This window comes from Daphnia carinata, chromosome 10, assembly GCF_022539665.2.
Source record: "Daphnia carinata strain CSIRO-1 chromosome 10, CSIRO_AGI_Dcar_HiC_V3, whole genome shotgun sequence".
Classification (NCBI taxonomy): Eukaryota; Metazoa; Arthropoda; class Branchiopoda; order Diplostraca; family Daphniidae; genus Daphnia; species Daphnia carinata.
Window position 1 is genome coordinate 6,491,802 of NC_081340.1, and position 17,978 is coordinate 6,509,779.

The 17,978-nt window shown below is 43.6% G+C and overlaps 2 protein-coding genes and 2 long non-coding RNA genes across 4 annotated transcripts; 2 read left to right on the forward strand and 2 right to left on the reverse strand.

Moving 5' to 3' along the window:
* The first annotated feature begins 1,924 nt into the window (after positions 1-1,924).
* On the forward strand, positions 1,925-2,551 carry LOC130701326 (uncharacterized). Its single transcript, XM_057523300.2, has 2 exons — positions 1,925-2,120; positions 2,230-2,551. Exons 1-2 carry the CDS (start codon positions 2,006-2,008, stop codon positions 2,526-2,528), a joined length of 414 nt encoding a protein of 137 aa, XP_057379283.1. The 5' UTR covers positions 1,925-2,005; the 3' UTR covers positions 2,529-2,551.
* A 3,864-nt stretch (positions 2,552-6,415) lies between these two features.
* LOC130701536 (tyrosine-protein kinase ABL1-like) lies at positions 6,416-15,602 on the reverse strand. Its single transcript, XM_057523517.2, has 14 exons — positions 15,465-15,602; positions 15,158-15,387; positions 12,311-12,559; positions 11,876-12,174; positions 11,580-11,781; positions 11,011-11,344; positions 10,715-10,886; positions 10,495-10,607; positions 10,276-10,418; positions 9,952-10,186; positions 9,469-9,528; positions 9,065-9,162; positions 8,715-8,991; positions 6,416-8,648 (listed from the first exon to the last, which is right to left on the reverse strand). The coding sequence occupies exons 2-14, from the start codon at positions 15,345-15,347 to the stop codon at positions 6,419-6,421; spliced, it is 4,602 nt and encodes a 1,533-aa protein (XP_057379500.1). The 5' UTR covers positions 15,348-15,387; positions 15,465-15,602; the 3' UTR covers positions 6,416-6,418.
* On the forward strand, positions 15,554-15,940 carry LOC132088423 (uncharacterized). Its single transcript, XR_009421987.1, has 2 exons — positions 15,554-15,686; positions 15,778-15,940. It is a non-coding gene; the product is annotated as an uncharacterized LOC132088423 (long non-coding RNA).
* Positions 15,941-16,346: 406 nt separating this feature from the next.
* On the reverse strand, positions 16,347-17,910 carry LOC130701554 (uncharacterized). Its single transcript, XR_009004099.2, has 2 exons — positions 17,501-17,910; positions 16,347-17,300 (listed from the first exon to the last, which is right to left on the reverse strand). It is a non-coding gene; the product is annotated as an uncharacterized LOC130701554 (long non-coding RNA).
* Positions 17,911-17,978: the final 68 nt, after the last annotated feature.

A 17,978-nucleotide genomic window follows, 5' to 3' on the forward strand; every position in this document is an offset into this window, starting at 1 on the left:
TAGCTATCAGGTTTTGGTATCGGTCCATAGGTTTCTTCTGGTTTGAGATCACCAGAATTCAATTGACGTGTACGTTCCTTTTTGATTGCTTCAACTCTGGACAACTAGAACACAAAATGTGATCACAATGTGATCATAACAACTGTGCTAGCACAGCAGAACTTAACACACAACAGAATTTGGAATGATTCTGCAATAAAATCAATGGGCATACCTGCTTGATTTTGAAGACACATTCATGTAAGTCTTCTTTCAGGTCTTTGCATTTAGACTCACTCAGCGATTTACCATAAGCCTCCTTGCAATATACATATCTCAATTCAAAGTCTTTACACTCAGAATTTTGTGACGTGAACAAAGCAGCTGACATGTCAGTAAACCGAGTTCGAAGGATAGGTTCTGTGAGGTTTGCCATTTTCTACATAGAAGTGAAAATAGTTATTGGTATGCTTATTCCAAAACATGTAGTTATGATAACACTAACATAACGATTTTGTATAACACATGATAATTAGCAATTCTTCTATTGAGCTTGGGCAACAATGAAAAAGTATACTATCAAAAGGTAAGAAAATTCACTCGTGAGCGTTCTAACCCACTAGGCGGTAATGTTATATAACTATAAATCATTGTTCTAAATAAAAACTAATCGATTTCTGTAAAAGCAGAGCTTAGATTCTAACTCTAGTACGAAATAGCTCTAATAAAATTTATATTTATTACCGAAAGTTTCAAAGGCGAAAAATCCTTTTCAGGAATTCCAAACGTAGTCTGCTAACCTGAAATTTCATTTTTTAGAAGTTGCCATTTAATGTGTAAAAATTGAAATTCACAAAACAAAAATTATTTTTATTTTTGACCAAACGTCCGTAATAAATTATGAATCTAAATAATGGTAACATTTATTAAATGGAGATTTTATCATTCAAATTATGACATTTACATTACCATCACGGATTTACTACGACTTTGGCGCTTTTTGTGGGATAAAATAATCGCAAGAACATCGTATCACTTTGCTTAATAAGCATTAGTGTGGATTTAGATACGAGTTAAATCAGATCTTGAATCATCTTTAGTTGCTTTAGCATTATGGGTTTTAGTGAAAGACAATGTCTTTCAAAACCGATGTTTTCAGCGGTTTTCGTAGACTGGGAAAAACTGACCTTTTGACAAAAACTTAGGAATGCGCTTGTGTAGGTATTTCACAATTATGTTTAGAACAAGCCATCGTTGTGGCGATAACCTCATTGACGCATGTTAACATCGGTCAACAAGTTTTTGGATTTTCCTTCATTTCGGCCCCATAACAAGGGCAACGTGTCCACAGTGCATAGTACAAGTGAGCAAGTAAATAATGTGTTGCGTGCAACAGGAAGCTTAAGATTACTGTATAAATCTCAATTCGTCGAAAAGCAAATTTTACGCATAACCGGAAGTTTCATTCTCATCTCATAAAACATTGTAAAGCTTTTACCACATGTATTATGGTTGCATGCGATGAAGCAAACTAACAAATGAGGTGCGAGTCACGCAATTCTGACGGGTGACTTGCAATCCAGTATCTGGTGGATCAGTTGACTGCATCTGCGTTTCGAGCTATTCCAGTGACAACTTAATCGCCTTTATTTGATTGACTTTATCTATATCAAAAGAGGCAATCCTTGTGCCGTTTTCGGTCGTAAATATACGCCTATAAAAACAGAATGCGCTATGTCGATGGAAAATATTATAAGCTACCACTAATCCGTAGTCTCCATGGTCCAACTTGGTTTATCAAAGGGCATAAATTTTGTTGTCAAAAGTAAAACAGGAATACCATTTGACTTCAAAACAACTTGCCTGCTCAAAGTCTTTGTTGACCTGATTGCTTCTTTGTTGTCATTTGACTACAAAACAACAGGCTTTAAAAAGGGGCATTACTACGATTCCGGTATAGTAGTCGTACGGGAGTTCTCGAATTGATCAGTAGCCCCATTTTTTCCGATCTACATAATTACGTAACATGTGTTCTATCCGATTGTTCGTTCTTTTGGCCAGCGTGCTTCTGGCGAGTTCGAATCCTATTCTACCCGGTGTTCAACAAGACGATAACTTCTTTTTCAGTCTTAGTCATAACGGTAAGCCGACCACTTCAATGTTTTCCCGACTGATCGATGATTGCTGCATTCGACAGATTTACACTGCGACGTTAAATTAATAAATCAAACTGTGTCTGGCCTATTACAGAGCAATCAGCTTTGATGTCAATGATTGTGGAAGCCGCAGGTCGTGTTGCGGCTCAAAGAAGTGAAGGATCTTCGAAAATCGAAATCGAAATGCACATACCCGAGATCGTCATTCAACGCATGCGGAAACCTGATTTCAATAGCAAGATGTTGGCAAGGTGGATCGGTCGTAGATGGGACTTATCAGAGCAAGCAATCACCGATCTTCATTTGAAAGGACGAGGATGTAGCCCAAGAATATGTCTGTCAGTCACAAGTCGTTCAACACTTGATGACACTTGCTGTCCTTTTGGCAAATAAACGCAGCATTTTTCTTTTTATAATTCGAAACAAAACGGATTTCTCTTAAACTAGCTCCCAACAAACGGTTGCGTTTATAGTCGCGATTTTCCTTTAGATACTGCTAGTAACCCAAATTAGAAGCAAAACAATATATACAGTATGTCAGCACGCAACGAATCGAAATAGCATTTTGTTCTTGTAGAAATATTTGGCAATAACTAACATAATTGTACGGCATTCTACAATCTCGGTTCATTTAAAGGTAATGATGGATGATGACGACAGAAGGCCAAGTCTACCGCATATGCTTACGTGCTAGTTAATCGTACACGTGCGAACAGAACTACACGCTGCGCAAGAACGATGTTAATAGGATCAGTAAGCTTCCCACTTTGCTTATTTAGGTATGCAATAAAACGTGCACTTTGGATTGAGACGAGCACCTCAGACGCGATGGTTTCGAAAGCGAGCGAGCTAGACATAGCTCCGCCGGTGACACACGAAGCATGGCGGACAGGCGGTGGGAAGATAGGGGGCGATAATAATCATTTTTGCCGTCACCGTCAGAAATACTACGTTGCAAATCAAGTAGTACGTGCGAGATGAGCTGCGTATGAGGTAAAACTTGGCGTTTTACATTTAGGGCTGCCTGATAAAAATTCTTACAATTTTTATCCCTTGTCCATTAAAACGTTTACGCATTACATGGAGTCGAACGGAAGAAGGCTATGAACTCATAAAGATAACCCTAAAATGATCAATGCGTCATACCCAAAAAAGAGTCCTTTCTAAGAGGCTACAGTTATAAGAGTTATCGTTTACCTTTAGCTACCAGGTCGCGTAGATGACTAGTGGATTACGTAGTGTGACGTTTTAGGCAAGATTCTAAGTGAAAACAGTTTCTTCGATCTTCAATCTCGGTAGCCGAAAGTTCTTTTCGCCAACCTCGGTTCGCGCAAGTACGTCCCTACAAGTTCATCCCACTATTGTGCAAAAAGTACAAATAGTAAAAGTTAAGACAATAAGGATTAAAGTAAGATAGTTCTTACATTAAAATGCGTTGGCAAATCTAAATCTTCGCTAGATGAAATAGGGAAGGAATGGAATCTGCTGATTACCAACAGAGGCAGAAGATAAAGGAATCAAGGTAGCCCCGATTTTGGCGCTAGAACTGCAGATTTCGACGTTCAAGACCATTGGGCAATTGTTTGCATTTCGAGTGCAATGTCCGCTATGATTGATTTCTAGATTTCCCTGGTTATCTTTTATTCCATCCTATTGCTCAAACAAAACACTAGTAAGAGATATTGCATATAACTTCAAGATCTTTCCTTACCTTGATGTTTCGGGTTTTTATAAAGTTAGGTGAATGTGCAACCTTGAATTGTCTTTTTAAGCTTCATTGCTTCCTGCATGAGGTTTAAAATATGCTGAAACCTGGATACGTTTCTTTTAGGATTTTGGCAAAACTCCTGAAAATAGAGGTACACCCTCAATAATCTGCAAAAAGAAGAACAAAAAATGATTGTATAAGGTATGTTACTTTTTAACAAAGCCAAATTTTTTCACAATTTAGTATGCCTTAAAGATACACTACAAAAGTTTTTGTAATGATTTACTAGACTCTTTCTACGATTTTAAATAACCAAATCGTAAATAAATACATCATGTGCTGAAAACGAGAACGGTATCGTCCGAGTCAGGTTTACCAAACGTAGATATATATACTGATGACTAAACATTCAACACGATTAAACTGTTTTATCTCAAAGTGCTGTTTCACCAAGATTTACTATTTATTATAGAACACAACTTACAATCCAGCAATGGTGCTATGAAATCAAGTCTTTTTGTGAAACACGAGTTACAAATTTGAAAGGCAGACATGACTTTTTCGAGCCTTCTTGTGGTCAACGCTGCCGGTTTTTTGAAATTTCCCCCCGTATTGAATTTAAAAGTTTTTGCAGTTTAAAAAGCATTTTCGAAATGAGATGACGATCTTCTAAAATAGGTAAATCGAATTTTTATCGGATTTCATAAGAACTTGAAACCAAAATTGTCACGTACATTTAAAGTAAACTTTTGAGCTCGCCATCTGCTAGCAACGAGTTTCAACTTTGACCATTAAGACTTTAATAGCGCGAAAATTGAATTCGAATTTTCTAGTTGGCATAGTTACGTTGTCTTGTGGCCTTTTTATCGTTCAATGAAAAACAAAATTTACTTTTCACAAAACTACACCTTCTTTTAATTACTTACGCCGTGTGTTACTCCATTTACTAATTCTCCGCAAGATTACACACGATTTGAAGTTTCTTTCGTCGACGCTTGCTATAGTGTGGGCAGAACAAAAACAAGCAGTACGAGCAAATATTCACGATGGCACTTTTCTTTCTTGTTTAATGTCAGGAATACCTGGTCATAAAAGACACCGGTAAACTACGAAAAAAAAAATAGGCTCGTCAGGGAGGTGATGAATAATCAAAAGAGAAGGCACACCACACAAACGCGCACTAATTTAGCTTATGTATGACCAATACACAAGGCGATGAGAAATGACACGTGTTAATAGGATTAAAGTGAGTATGCCACCTTATAATAAACACGCACTTTGACACGTCAGACTCGGGTAATTGCGATGGCGGGAGTGGTTAAACATGCCTCTCCGCCGGCCAAACATACACAAAAGAAAACGAAGGTAAAGAAACCGAAGGAGAGATAGAAAGAGATACGTACGTTTGTTTACATACACGGTCAGAATGTGTAAGTATTTCACGTAGGTTAAGGAGGGAGATGGGAGTCACAAGCAATCGAATCCGTTATAATTCAACAGAACGTGCGTGGGGGGGGGGGACTATATGAAACAGAAGGAAGCCAGCATTTAGTAATTTTAGACTCGATATTTTTCGCCATTGATTTTTCATCTTGTGATCGGGATCGATGAATTCATTTAGGCAAAAATGTTTTCCCTTTTTTTTTTTTATTCTGTTATAAACATTTGTCTTTATCTCTCTGACAAGTTGGCTAATGGGTAGGGGACGAGGACCAATGGATATGCAAAAAAATCAAATAGAGTAAGGCGAGAATTGAGAGAATACGAGCAAGAAAGAAAGATAGAGAGAGAGAGAGACGGTTATGAGGGACTAGACATACAACGGGGAGGCGACGGGCGGCTACGTCAACCAATTTTCATGACCAAAGAAAAAAAAACAAAAAAAAAACAAACAAAAAAACAAACAAACAAAAAAATCGTTGCTTTTTTTTCTGACGTTCGGCCGAAGAATAGATGAATCACTTTTGTTTTGTTTTTTTTTAGTAGAAGAAGAAAATAATAATAATGGTAAGACAATTGAAGGGGGAATCGATAGACAATCAGCTTGGGGATATATAAAGGTAAGACGACAGATTTTGAGAGAATAAATTTCGACGACTTGACGCGATGAATAGAAAAACACATACAATTATACGAGCTCTTTTCCAATATGGCAAGAAATGCGAACCACTCACACTTTGCTTGCTTTACTCACAAACAATTTTAAAAAGCTGCGCTATCTGCTGACACTAAAAAAAAAAAAGACACGTACGCGAGCGTACCGTTAATATATAAGACGACGGATTCTGTCATTTTTTTCTCTCATAAAAGAAAAACATGGAATGGCTGCACTCGAATTTTAGTTGTCACACTTTTCCTTTACTCCCTCGTTGCAAAAACACGAAAGTATGCGGCGCTAACCGAAGAGAAAGAGAGAGAGAAAAAAAAGGGGGGCCCCAACAAAACAAAAAAAAAAGAACAACCAAACTGCATTTGTTTTGCTTTTTTTTTGAAGTTCCCTCCAAAACAAATCAAATACAACTGGTGGTGGTTGAGTAGATAGTCGTTTGAAATGTCATGACATCCATCAATCGTTTCAACGTTGCAAGGCGTTGGCCAGATCTCGAACCGTGTTCTTGACGTCACCGATGAGACGGCTGTGCTCGGAAGAATTCCTCAACGGGCCGCTGCTCGTCTGCTTCATCTCCTTGGTCTGAGTTTCAAGTTTGGCGATGAGCTGCCGGAAATGGAAGCGGCCGTGCGGGGCGATGCAATCGGCATAAGTGTGGCACAACGAGTGGACATTGGTCAGCAGATCCATCCACTGGGTTGGGGTCGCATGGGATTGCGATAGCACCTGTTCCACTTCAGAGCACAGGGCCACGATCTTCTGCCGATCGCCGTCGCCGTTTTCGCCGGCCCCGACGCTGCCCTGGATGACCGGAGACGGCCCTTTGGCGTAGACGGCGCTGCTCCGGTTAGCTACGGGAGGCTTCGAGTTGATCACAGATGATGTGGGCGTCGCGTAGATGGCGGCCGACGAGTTCTTCAGCGGCTTCATCACCACACTGCTCGGTTTGACCGGGACGGCTGGCTTGTCCGGCTGCTGCTGAGGAGGTGGCGGCGGCTTGTTGGGCATCGTCTCGCTGTTGGCACCACTTTTGAGAGAGATTCGCTGAGACTGAGGATGATGCTGTTGCTGTTGCTGCTGCGATTGTTGATTCTGTTGATCCTTTTCCCACATCCGCTTCAAACTGTTGATACTGCCGCTGCTCTTCCGCTTATCGTCGCAATCTTCCGAGTTTTCCGACGGCTTCTCCGGCGCTTTTTCCGGCGCCGGCTTCACCGTCGGTTTCACCACTGCCGGCTGTTGCTCGTGAGATGGGGTCGCGTCAATGTCCGTCTTTTCGCTGCCAACTTTACGCAAACGGGATTTAAAGTCGAATTTGATGCCACCATCGCCGTTGTTGGCCGCGGCTGCGGGAGAATTGGTTTGGTCTTGGGAATGGGACTGATCGGCCATCAGATCTATTTTCTTCGTTGCAGAATGCGAAGTGGGTCGCTGCGGTGCTGGGTGCGCCGGCCGCGGAGGAGGTGGAGCCATCACGTCGGCCGGCTGACTCATCGAAGATTCCATCGTCTGCGTTTCGCTAGCGTGACCCGGTTTCTTGCCCGCCTTCAACCGCAAATTCTCAAAGAGCTCGCTGACAAGGTGCACCGACGGAGGGTTCTGAGGTCCCATATTCTCCAGAGACGATCCTCGAGACAGTTTCTTGTCCGTCTTTTCTTTGAGCTCGGCCACCAGTTGGACATCGACATGGCGCAAGCCTCTGGGCGTTGATGGCTTCGTCTTGTTCACGGCCGCGCTAGGCGCTGGCTCCGGTGGCGGGTCAGACCCATGATGATTCTCTTCCCATGGGCTCGGTGAGCGGAGGATACCGAAAATCGATTGACTCATAATGCCAACACCGCTACCGGGCGGTTCTTCCAGCGTGTGGAACGCTGCTCCGCTCTTCCTCTCCAGTAATTCAGAGGAGGAAAGCGAGTCGGCGCTCTTGCTGGTGACGAGACCACCAGAGTTGGCGCTCCCTGTGGTCGTGTTGGGCGAGTCGTTGGCCGTTTCACGATTCGTCCGGTTGGAATCGATATTCCGTTTGAGCGAATTCTCTTCGACGCTGACTTCCTCGCCGAGAAAGAATTGATCTTCGAGTGACTGCCGGGCGCCGCCGCCGCCGCCGGCCCGATCGACTGAGTTGGCCCGCATTTGGACGTTAGCTGGAGGCGTTTTGACTTGACCCCGAGGAGAAGGAACGGGTCGGGTGGGCGGATGGTTCTCCGGCTGTTTGGGGCCGTCGATCGAGTCGTGAGAAGCTGCCGAAGAATGATCGTCCGCGGCAGAAGCCGCATCGTCTTCTAGCGGCGGAGGAGGTGGAGGGAATTCCAAATCGGCCAGGTTCGGAGCCGGTGAGTTTTCACGCGGGTTGCGCGATTGCGGGTTGCTGCTGGAACGCAAGCCGCTGCTGCGCGGTTTGGGGCTGGGCGTGCGAGGCCCTTCACCCGACAACGAATGGCTCCTAACGGCCGGGGGTGTTTTGGCCGGATTAGAGGACGTCGCGTTCTTGACACCTGGACGGAGTCTCGGATCTTCCGTCCGGTTGTGGTTGACCGCTTGGCGCAACAGCGAAACATGGCCAGCTTTAGGCGATTCTTCTTCTTTATTTCCTTGATCCATGTCGACGCCTTCCGGCGGCTCGCTCGTCATGCCACTCTGACGCAGAGACTCCAGGTAGGCTCCTATCCTCGCTCCTTTCGGCAGAGTTCCATATCTAAATGAAATATTCAAATTAGGAAAAAAAAGCGAACAATGTTTTCTTTTAAAATGATGAGCTCACCTATTAATGGCTTTCTTGACATTGTGGACTTCGAGGGTAGCCACTTGGACTTTGCTCCTTTGCGGTGGTTTCGGCTTGGAATCGGCTTGGATCGGGCTCGTCTCTTTCGGCGGATATGTTCTCGTCTTCCGGTTGGAACTGTTGGTTCCGCGCGGCTGCTCCGACATTTGTCGGTGAAATTTACCACTCTGGTGAGTCGTCAGAGCCTGTTCACCTTCGCTTCCATCTCCCTCCGACTCGTCACCGTGATTCAAACTCTGCAGATCTCTGTTGATGCCTATATCATCCCAAACACATGCAAAATAGAATTATTATGTTTGTTTTTCTAAAGCAAACGGATAATGGATTACCTTCGAAAACGTGTTCAATGCCGTTGGAATCGCTTCCATCGTCACCGCAAGGCCCTCCAAAGTCCTGATCTGTGTAAGAACTGTCGCGGAAGGAGCTACTAATAGGAGCAAGAAGAAATTCGGCAAATTAAATTAGAACGACGAGAACAAATGTTCGTTAACTATTAAAACATGTGTCATGCTTTCCACTAGGAAAAACACAGTGTTTGCAAAAGGTCAATTGTAAAAGAGAAAAAAAAAAACGGAACAGTGCGAGAAGCGGACGATTATTTCAAATTTAAAAAAAGGCTACGCGTTCCAAAAAACACGAGGTTAGTAAATCCGACGTAGTAATGAAAATGCATGTGCTTTACGTGTTGCGTGTGTGTTTGCGTGTTAAATTATTAATTTTGGTTAATAATTACCTGGGAGGTGCGGTACCCAGGTGCGCCAATTTGTCGGACACCTTACTGGGCTTGCCTCCTCTATGAACGGGTAGGCAAAAGACGAGCGGGTAAAGGAAAAATAAAAAAAAAAATAAATAGAAATCACAAAAATATTAGGAATAAAAAAATTAAAAATAAAACGCACACGTATGGGTCAAACGACGAAGGGGGAGGGAGAACAAATTTAACCGAAAAGTAACACATTTTCAGCGGCGTCAATATTTTTAAATGATTAATTTCTTTTTAGCCAGGCAAGCAACGCAGAGAGCAAAGTAAAAAAAAACCGAGAAATGCGTGCGCCGCGCAAAGCCATAAAAAGGGATGAAGCGAATCCCTCATTGCTTTTTCCGGTCTCATTAAATGTTACTTTGCAGTCTAGTGGTGCGTATGCGTGCTGCTCATCACTTCACGCAAAATAAACGGCAATGGAGGGATGAAACAAAACGATATAAGCAAACGTACCTGGTACGTTTCGGAGGAGCGGGGACGGGTTTGCCTTTCGTGTTGGTGGCCCGTCTCATTTGCACCGGACCGGTGCTGGAACGACTAGGCAACGCGGCGCTACCGCTAGCACCTGACGGTCGATTATGACTTTGATTTTGAGCTTGGCCCTGATTGGCCACCTTTTTGGATGACAGGCGTGGACTGGACGAAGTGGCGCCCACGCTGCTGCTCCCCTGTAGCTGTCGCTCGACTTCTAATTATTGACATCGTTGGGAAGGTGGGAAAAGAAATGAATTAAGCAATCAATAACCTTCGGTATAAATCAGTGACAGGTGGGCAAACCTTCGTTAATGCTCGATTCCTGGAACATGTGCTCTAGGGCGTGGTGGATCTCTTGGAAAGTGGGCCGGTCGTTGGCACTCCAGTGCCAACAATTCTGCATGAGATCGTAGACGCGAGGAGGACAACCGGGAGGGCATTCCATCCTACCAAAAGGCAGAAACCGCAAACGAAATATATGAACTCCGTAATGAATATGTTCCTTAAGCAATAATAACTCACCGGTAACCCGTTTCCAGTGTGTGGTAGACATCGGTTAAATCGATACCGGGATAAGGAGACATTCCGTAGGTGGCGATTTCCCACAAAAGGATACCAAAGGCCCAGACGTCCGACTACAAAAAAAGAGTTTAAAAAAAGCCATTCACATGAAACGATTAGCTCAAAGAGGAGAAAACAATTGAGGTAAACACAAAGAAAAATGGAGGAAGGAAAGTGTCACCTTGGTAGAGAATTTATTGTATGCCAGCCCTTCGGGAGCGGTCCACTTGATGGGGAATTTGGCCCCGGCGTGAGCCGTATAGGTGTCGTCGCGCATTAAACGGGCCAAACCAAAATCGGCCACTTTGACTAAGTGGTTCTCGCCGACCAGGCAATTACGAGCGGCAAGATCCCTGTGAATAAAAAAAGAAAAGATGAGAGAAAGGAAAAAAAAAACCAGACGTATTTGGTAAATGAATCGAATAACGGGGCGTCCGGCGTGAAATGTGAACGCACATGTTTGTTTTTCCCTATTACCTGTGAATGAAATTCCTGCTCTCCAGGTAGGACATGGCGGCGGCCACCTGTGTGGCCATATAGAGAAGAACGATGGCATCAATTTCCTCGCGGTTGGCCCTCCGTAAATAGTCGAGCAAATTCCCCCGCGACATGAATTCGGTGACGATGTAAAAAGGCGGCTCCCGCGTGCAAACGCCGAGCAACTGCACCAGATTCGGATGCTTCATTTCCTTCATGATGGCCGCCTCCTCGAGGAAGTCCTTGAGCGCCATCGTGTCCTCCTTCAGCGTCTTGACGGCCACCGTCATGTTGTAGCGTTTCCACATGGCTTCGTAGACGTCTCCGTATTGACCTACAATTTAAAGAGGAAAAGACAAATGTAAAAGGGGTTTCCGCTTAGATAACTGTTCAAAAGGAAAGCAACGGTTCGGACTGAATGCATCCACTCCCCCACCCAACTCCCTTTCATGGCGTCAGTTAATGTCGTAATCGTTCGCGATTGAAAGGAAGCCACTGGACGGTAATGAAGCAAAGAGAAAGCGACACCTAGGCCACACGTTTGAAAAGAATAAACATTTTATAGGTACCTCCTCCGAGCTTCTGCTTCATGGCAATGTCGGTCCGCTCAATTTCCCATTCGTCAGGCTCGGGACTGAGCGCAAACACTTGGGGCTTGTGACGCTTCGGTGCCGGATACAACAGTTGCGTGATGAGCCCGTCCGCATTCGCCGAATGATGATGAACAAGCTCGGCCAGCGTCCGGAACCGGCTCTCCGACGTGACGTAAACCTTTTGAAAAAATAAAAACAAAAAAAACGTGTAATGGTTGGCCAGGGTATAGTAAACTTAATTTCATTTAGAGATGTGTGTGTGTGTTGATTACCCGGCCTTCGGAATCCTCGCTAATCCTGTAATGATAGACTCGGCCCTCGTAGCGCAGCGAAATGGATCTCTGGCCGGGACTGCTCTCCGATTCGCGGACTAAGAAGCTGCCGTTGATGCCCGAACTGAGCAAGTATTCAGCTGCATTGCGGGAGATAGGGCCGTGGTACCACGAGTGTTTCTCCAGGGAATTGACGGCCGTCACATAGTTGGACGGAACCCAGCCGACTCTGCCCGAACCCGAATGAGCCTCGCACCATTCTCCACTTTTATTGTAGCTCAAAATCTTGACTTGTTCGCCTAGGGAGAAATATATAAATATAAAAAGAACATTAAAAAAAAAAAAAAAGATTGTGCTGTTTTTTGTTTTGTCTGTGTGTGTAAAGAAAAACGTTGAACGTCTGGGGTGAAATGAAAAGGCAAATTGCGGCGGCACCTTTCTTCAAGCTGAGCTGGTTATCGCCCGATGCTTGAAAGTCGTAAAGAGCCACAAAAAGTTGCGGATCCTCATCGTCGGGCTCCGTGTGGAGCAGGTTATCCCTCGACGTCCATCGGTGCGCCGATTCGAGGCTAAAGGTGGTGCCGCAGTGGCCGCCTAGACCAGACGATCCGCCGCCATCCAGATCCAACGCTCCTGTCGCCAAGTCGGGCAACGTTGGCAGCGGCCGGTTCTGCAACAATGCCTCTGTGACACACAATCGTGAAAAGAAAAAGGAGGAAAAAAAAAAACATTAAAAACAATGAGGAAAAAAAATGAATAAAAACAACAAACAAAAACAAAGGGAAAAATCAGAACATCAGCAACAGACTGACCCCCATATGAAAACTATTCAAACCGCTAGGCCAATGGCATGCAGTGCCCAGTGTATGTAACGGTAATAAACAAGACCGGGCCGGTTCTTTTTAATTCGCTGCTGTTCCAACGAGGTTTTAGCCTCATCTGTTGTACGTCGTGTTCATTTTTTTCCCTCCCTCAATCCGCCCCACATGCCGTCGTTAACAAAACGCAGCAAAAAAATTTGCATTAGAAATTGCTTTTTCAAAAAAAAAAAAAAAAAAACACGACGTTGGAAAAAAAAAACATCTTCACGATTGACCTCCGTTAACCGGTCGGCCGTCACGGTAAACACCTGCTCTAAAAGAAAAACGTCTATCTTTTTTGTTCCAGAAAAGCGACGAACATTTTTCCAAGTACAAAACGACAACTCGTTTCCGTTCGTTTTATACCCAATTGAAAAAAATTGGCACCGTTTCGATTCAACGGTTTGCGCACGACATTTGAAAGTTGACATGGGACAAGCAAACAGGTTCACGACGGGTAAACAACTCTTGGCGAATGTGCATTTGTTCTCAGTGCAAAATGCCAACCCGCAGAATCGTACCCACACTTTGCAAACAGGATCAAGGCAAAAAACGAACAAAAAAGGATATCCAAGCCTGAGAAGCATATTAATAATGAGTGCAGTCAGATCGATAATGGCTCTTGACTTTTTCTTTTATTTTCTTTCTTGTTTTCGAACTCGACGAGCTTCTTACCAAGTCTGGGCTTGGCACCGGGCGGATAAAGGATCTGAAGGAGCCGCATGACCGAGGGCGGCAATAGAGCGGGATTGGACATGATGCACAAACGAAATCAACCGCAGCGAGTCTCTCCCTCTTCTTTTTTTTTTGCGATATCCGTTCGATGAGTTAGAAAGAAAAAAAGAACTTTGACCGATACAAGATAACTGCCAACGACTCTAAAACACAGGCAACACTACACTCCTTACGTACGCATTAAGTTAGCGAGAGAAATGACTTGGATACTAATTTTTTTTTAGTCCGTCCGTTCACAGACGAATATCAAGAGAGACTGAACTTTTCTCTTTTGTCCCTCCATCTTCTCTTCTTTTTGCGGCTCGTGATTAGAACGAAAATTGTCGGTTGGTCGCACCACCGGTTTTTTTTTTCGTTTTGCGGTGGCCCCTCGGTAGTCCCCTCCCACCGGTTGGAGACTCCCGAAAAACGCAGCACGACATCTGGCCGTCATTTTTCAGCGTTCCGGTCCTGGTCGAGTGAGAGACATCCATGTGCGTAATGTAATGGGCCCAGACTATCCCTGCATACGATTTATTAAATCGACGTCGTTGTTGTGGTGCAGTAAGAACACAAGGAAATTTCCCGTTTTTCCCAGCGATTTGAAGAGAAATTTATTTATTATTTAGTTGTTTTTTTTTTCCGGCAGAAGAAATAGAGATAAAAAAAAGAAAACATGAATAAGAGTCTGACGAGATTGCATCTGCCAATGGCCATGGGTTCTGGCGATGGCAATCTTACATGGCAGCTGGGAAGCCCTCGGATGAAAAAAAAAACGCATTGCTAGCACGTACACCATAAGACAACGTCCAGGCATTCGTTAAGGGCCTAGCAGTAGTGCCATTCTAGCACATGGATTCTCACACAAAGACTTAAAAGGGCGAAGTCTTGGGACGTTTATTGGTACGAGGGAGCAGGTCTTGGTCTAATCAAATTAAGTAGGGAATTTTTTTTTTTTTTTTTTTGTGCTTTTCTTTCTCCCGTTTCAACGGAAAGAAGCATCTGGGGTAGGAAGACGGGCGCCATGGCCGTGACTCCGGTCTCCAAAACACTCTGAGTAATTGAACCTCACCATGATTTTTTTTTCTTATTCATCATCATCTATCACTCCTGGGACCTGAAGGGGAGTTGTGGAGTTGTATGTCAACCAAACGAACTATGTCAATTCTCACGGTTTCTCTATGATGCAAAGTTGGCACGTAAGACGGAAAAAAGCATGGACATCACCTGACAAACTCCGACCTCGAGGTCGGATCATAAATAAATTATCTAACTCTTTTTTTTTGTTCCTCCATATGCATAATATTAGCTACTTTATATTCTTGAAGCCTTGTCCATACAAACTGAACAAATTTGCATGTCGAGAAGGCTGGTTCCGTCAAAATAGTGACAGATGAACCACATAACACCTACGTTGCGAAAAACGAGTGTGTGACCGATCGAAATGTACAGTTGGCGTTATCAAGCAGCGGAGCTGTACAGAACCACAAACTCGAGGAGAATGTAGGTTGCCAGGGTTTCCATGGCCTACTAAATACACCAGGCAAAGAAATGACAAAAAGGGTGGCTTTCATACTCTTAATCTCAAGGTTGGGTTATAGTAAACCAAACTGGTAAAGAGAAAAAGGGCATAAACCTAATGACAGGAGAAAACGAGTACATGCAGGATTGACAGCGCAGTTAAATGGAAAGCGAGTAAATGACATACCATTGTGTTCAACAAACACATTGAAGGCTTGCGAACGAGAAGCTGATGAGTTGTCTCTGGCTGGCCTCAAAGAGTTGGTTTTTGCCTTCACCGGGCGAGAGCCAGTCTGAGATGCCAATGTGAGAGAGTGCAGGGAGCCAGCAGTTGATGTGGTTGTCCGTTCACGTTCCTTGCCTTGCTGGGCTCCCATTGCCCTGATATGCACATCGCCAGCTAGGAAAAGCAACAAACTATAAAAGGATCAATTAAGTGGTTACGATTGGTGAAACTATCTTATATCTGTGCCTTGTGATGTATATCCACTTACAGTCAAACTGGTTATCAGTTCTGTCTAGATTAGTATCATTTATGATGACAAGCGATGGAGACTAACGACGTAAACGAAACTAGAGTGGTGTGCACTTTAGAAGAAAAAAGGAGAAGAGAGTAACAGGCAAGAGTTGAGCTTTTGTGTTGATTTTTCAAGGGCGATGGCACACAAACTATAACACCCTTCCGAATCTAGGTCCGATTAAAAACAACTTTTCTGGTATGCCCAAATTCCATTAAAATCCTACTAGTAACGATTAATGTTTTTTCGACTTCTAAATTGGACGTGTATGGTTGTAAAACACCAACAGTAAACCGAGAAAGCTTCTCTGACTCAAAAGCTTCAAATACAAGAGAGACAGACAGTTCTACTCTCCACACAAAACTGTACACCGGCAGCCATGACTATATTTTGCGGCGTTGCGAGACATCAACAGATAGACAGAAACGGGGGGAGGCGAGGAAGAGAAGAGGGGGGGGGAAATAGAATAACAAGTCTCGTCGTACTCGTTTCCTAGTCTCATCAAATGTCACAATTCTTTCTTTTAACAGACGGAAGACCTATGTAAAAGAAACCATCTCTTGTTTTGTTGTGTTTTAATTATCATTGGGATTTCCTTCTTATACACCAAAGTCACTGGAGCTCATTGTTGCGTTGTTCGTCGTTGTTCTGACGCCGGCGCCGAATGGACACAATCGCGATCGGTTCGGTTTTTGCTAGTAGCCATACAACGGATACGTACTATGTTTGTCTAGATAGAACTGCTGCTGAGCAAACAAATTATAACCGTGATGTTCTAGTAAACATTAAAAGAACAAAAATCGCATGAAGAAAAAAAAATACTGACAGAAATGATTCAACTGGAACTACGAGGACGGATTTGTGTAAGAAAGCATTTATTTTCTTAGCGCCAAAACAGCTGGATACTGCTGACCCCAAGAGTCAGACAAATTAAAGACTCTGACGAGTGATATTTCTTTGACTTTGAGGTTCTCACTTTTCTTCTTGTGTAACAGTAACGCGCTAATTAGGCACGGGATTTTGTTATCTACCTTTTGACAATGTTCACACAGCAACACGAGCCTCTCCTTCTGTCTCGTATATATAGATCGCCAGCTGGAGCGTGCTAAGGCTATTCATCGGACCGAACCCCCCTCCGTTTGTGAGTTCTCATCACTCGAAAAACTCCAAACCGACATTTTTGAATGACTGAGTTGTGAGGGGTGCAAAAGGCGAGGAACTCTTTTGCTGAGAGCTATTGTTAAAGCCCCATATTCTGAGCTGCTGCTGGTTCAAATATAAACAGTCGTTCATAATACTTCCTTTTTTTGTGGGTCCCAGAGGCCTCGTCGTTTTCATGGAGCTCTTTCCAAATTTTTCAAAACAAAAAATCGAGCAGTTTTCGTCTGCAGAATAATCACATTTTCAGTTCCAAGGAATTTCTTGAGCTCTAAATCGATTACACGGTTCCAAAGTGAGATTACAGCTAGATGACGACGAAGCCTCTTGTGACAAAAGGAAAAAACTTTTGCCATTGTGTTTGACACGTTTCTTTCCTGTGTCTTTGGCACTCATGGAAGAGATTACCAGGGACACGATACATGTCTAAAAGGGGAGGAAGCTCATTTTCATTTCCCTGTAACTGTATCGATTCCACGGCCGGATGACGGTAGCAGGAAAAAAAAGGTCTTCTGATATAGATTCTCGCTTCCTTAAAGAATGTGCATGATTTGGGGTCGGAATGTCAGCTGGGCGAATGTTCCTCTTTTTTTTTCCCGTTGGCTGCGTGCTGTCTGTCGTAATTCCGCCTCCTCGATACGGACTGGTGCCCAGCTTAAAAGGAAATAGACGTCAACATATTGTGGCCCATTGACTTAATGCACTAATATTACGTCAAGCAACTCATTTTAGGATGGAAAGGGGGATGAACGAAATTGAGTCAATTTTTTTTATTGAAAATTTACCGTTGATTCGACTGCATAAAAAAAAAGTATGAGGAATACATCTTTGGCTTCTTCTTTTGTCGTACTTACCCCCAAAAAGTAAAGCCGGATATCGAGGAAAGGTGGAATGCCTAGTTGGAATCATATCCCGGTTTGATGACAAAAAAATTCAAGGCAGTCGGTCAGTCCACCACGTGAAGGTCTTCTTTTTTATCGTTTTTTCATGGAACACATACTGTGTGTGAGTGTGCCAACGGTACGTGGACTTGTTTTAACATGCACACATACAATGTATGTGAGTGTTTGTGTACGAATATTGTCGAAAGGAGAGAAACCGTAAGAACGCACGAACGACACACGGTTGGAAAAAATGAGGGAAACTTTTGTTTTTCTCCATTCCCGAACTGCTAACGCCATCTAAGTATAAATTTAGAAACTTGCAATATCGACCGCTAGATGTCTTGAAATCACCTGACGGAAGTGCAAAAAAGAATAGAAATGGGCGCGCAGGTTGGGAACGGAGCCAAGAGGCAGCCCCCAGAATGTGTGTTCAGTTCGTGAGGCAGAA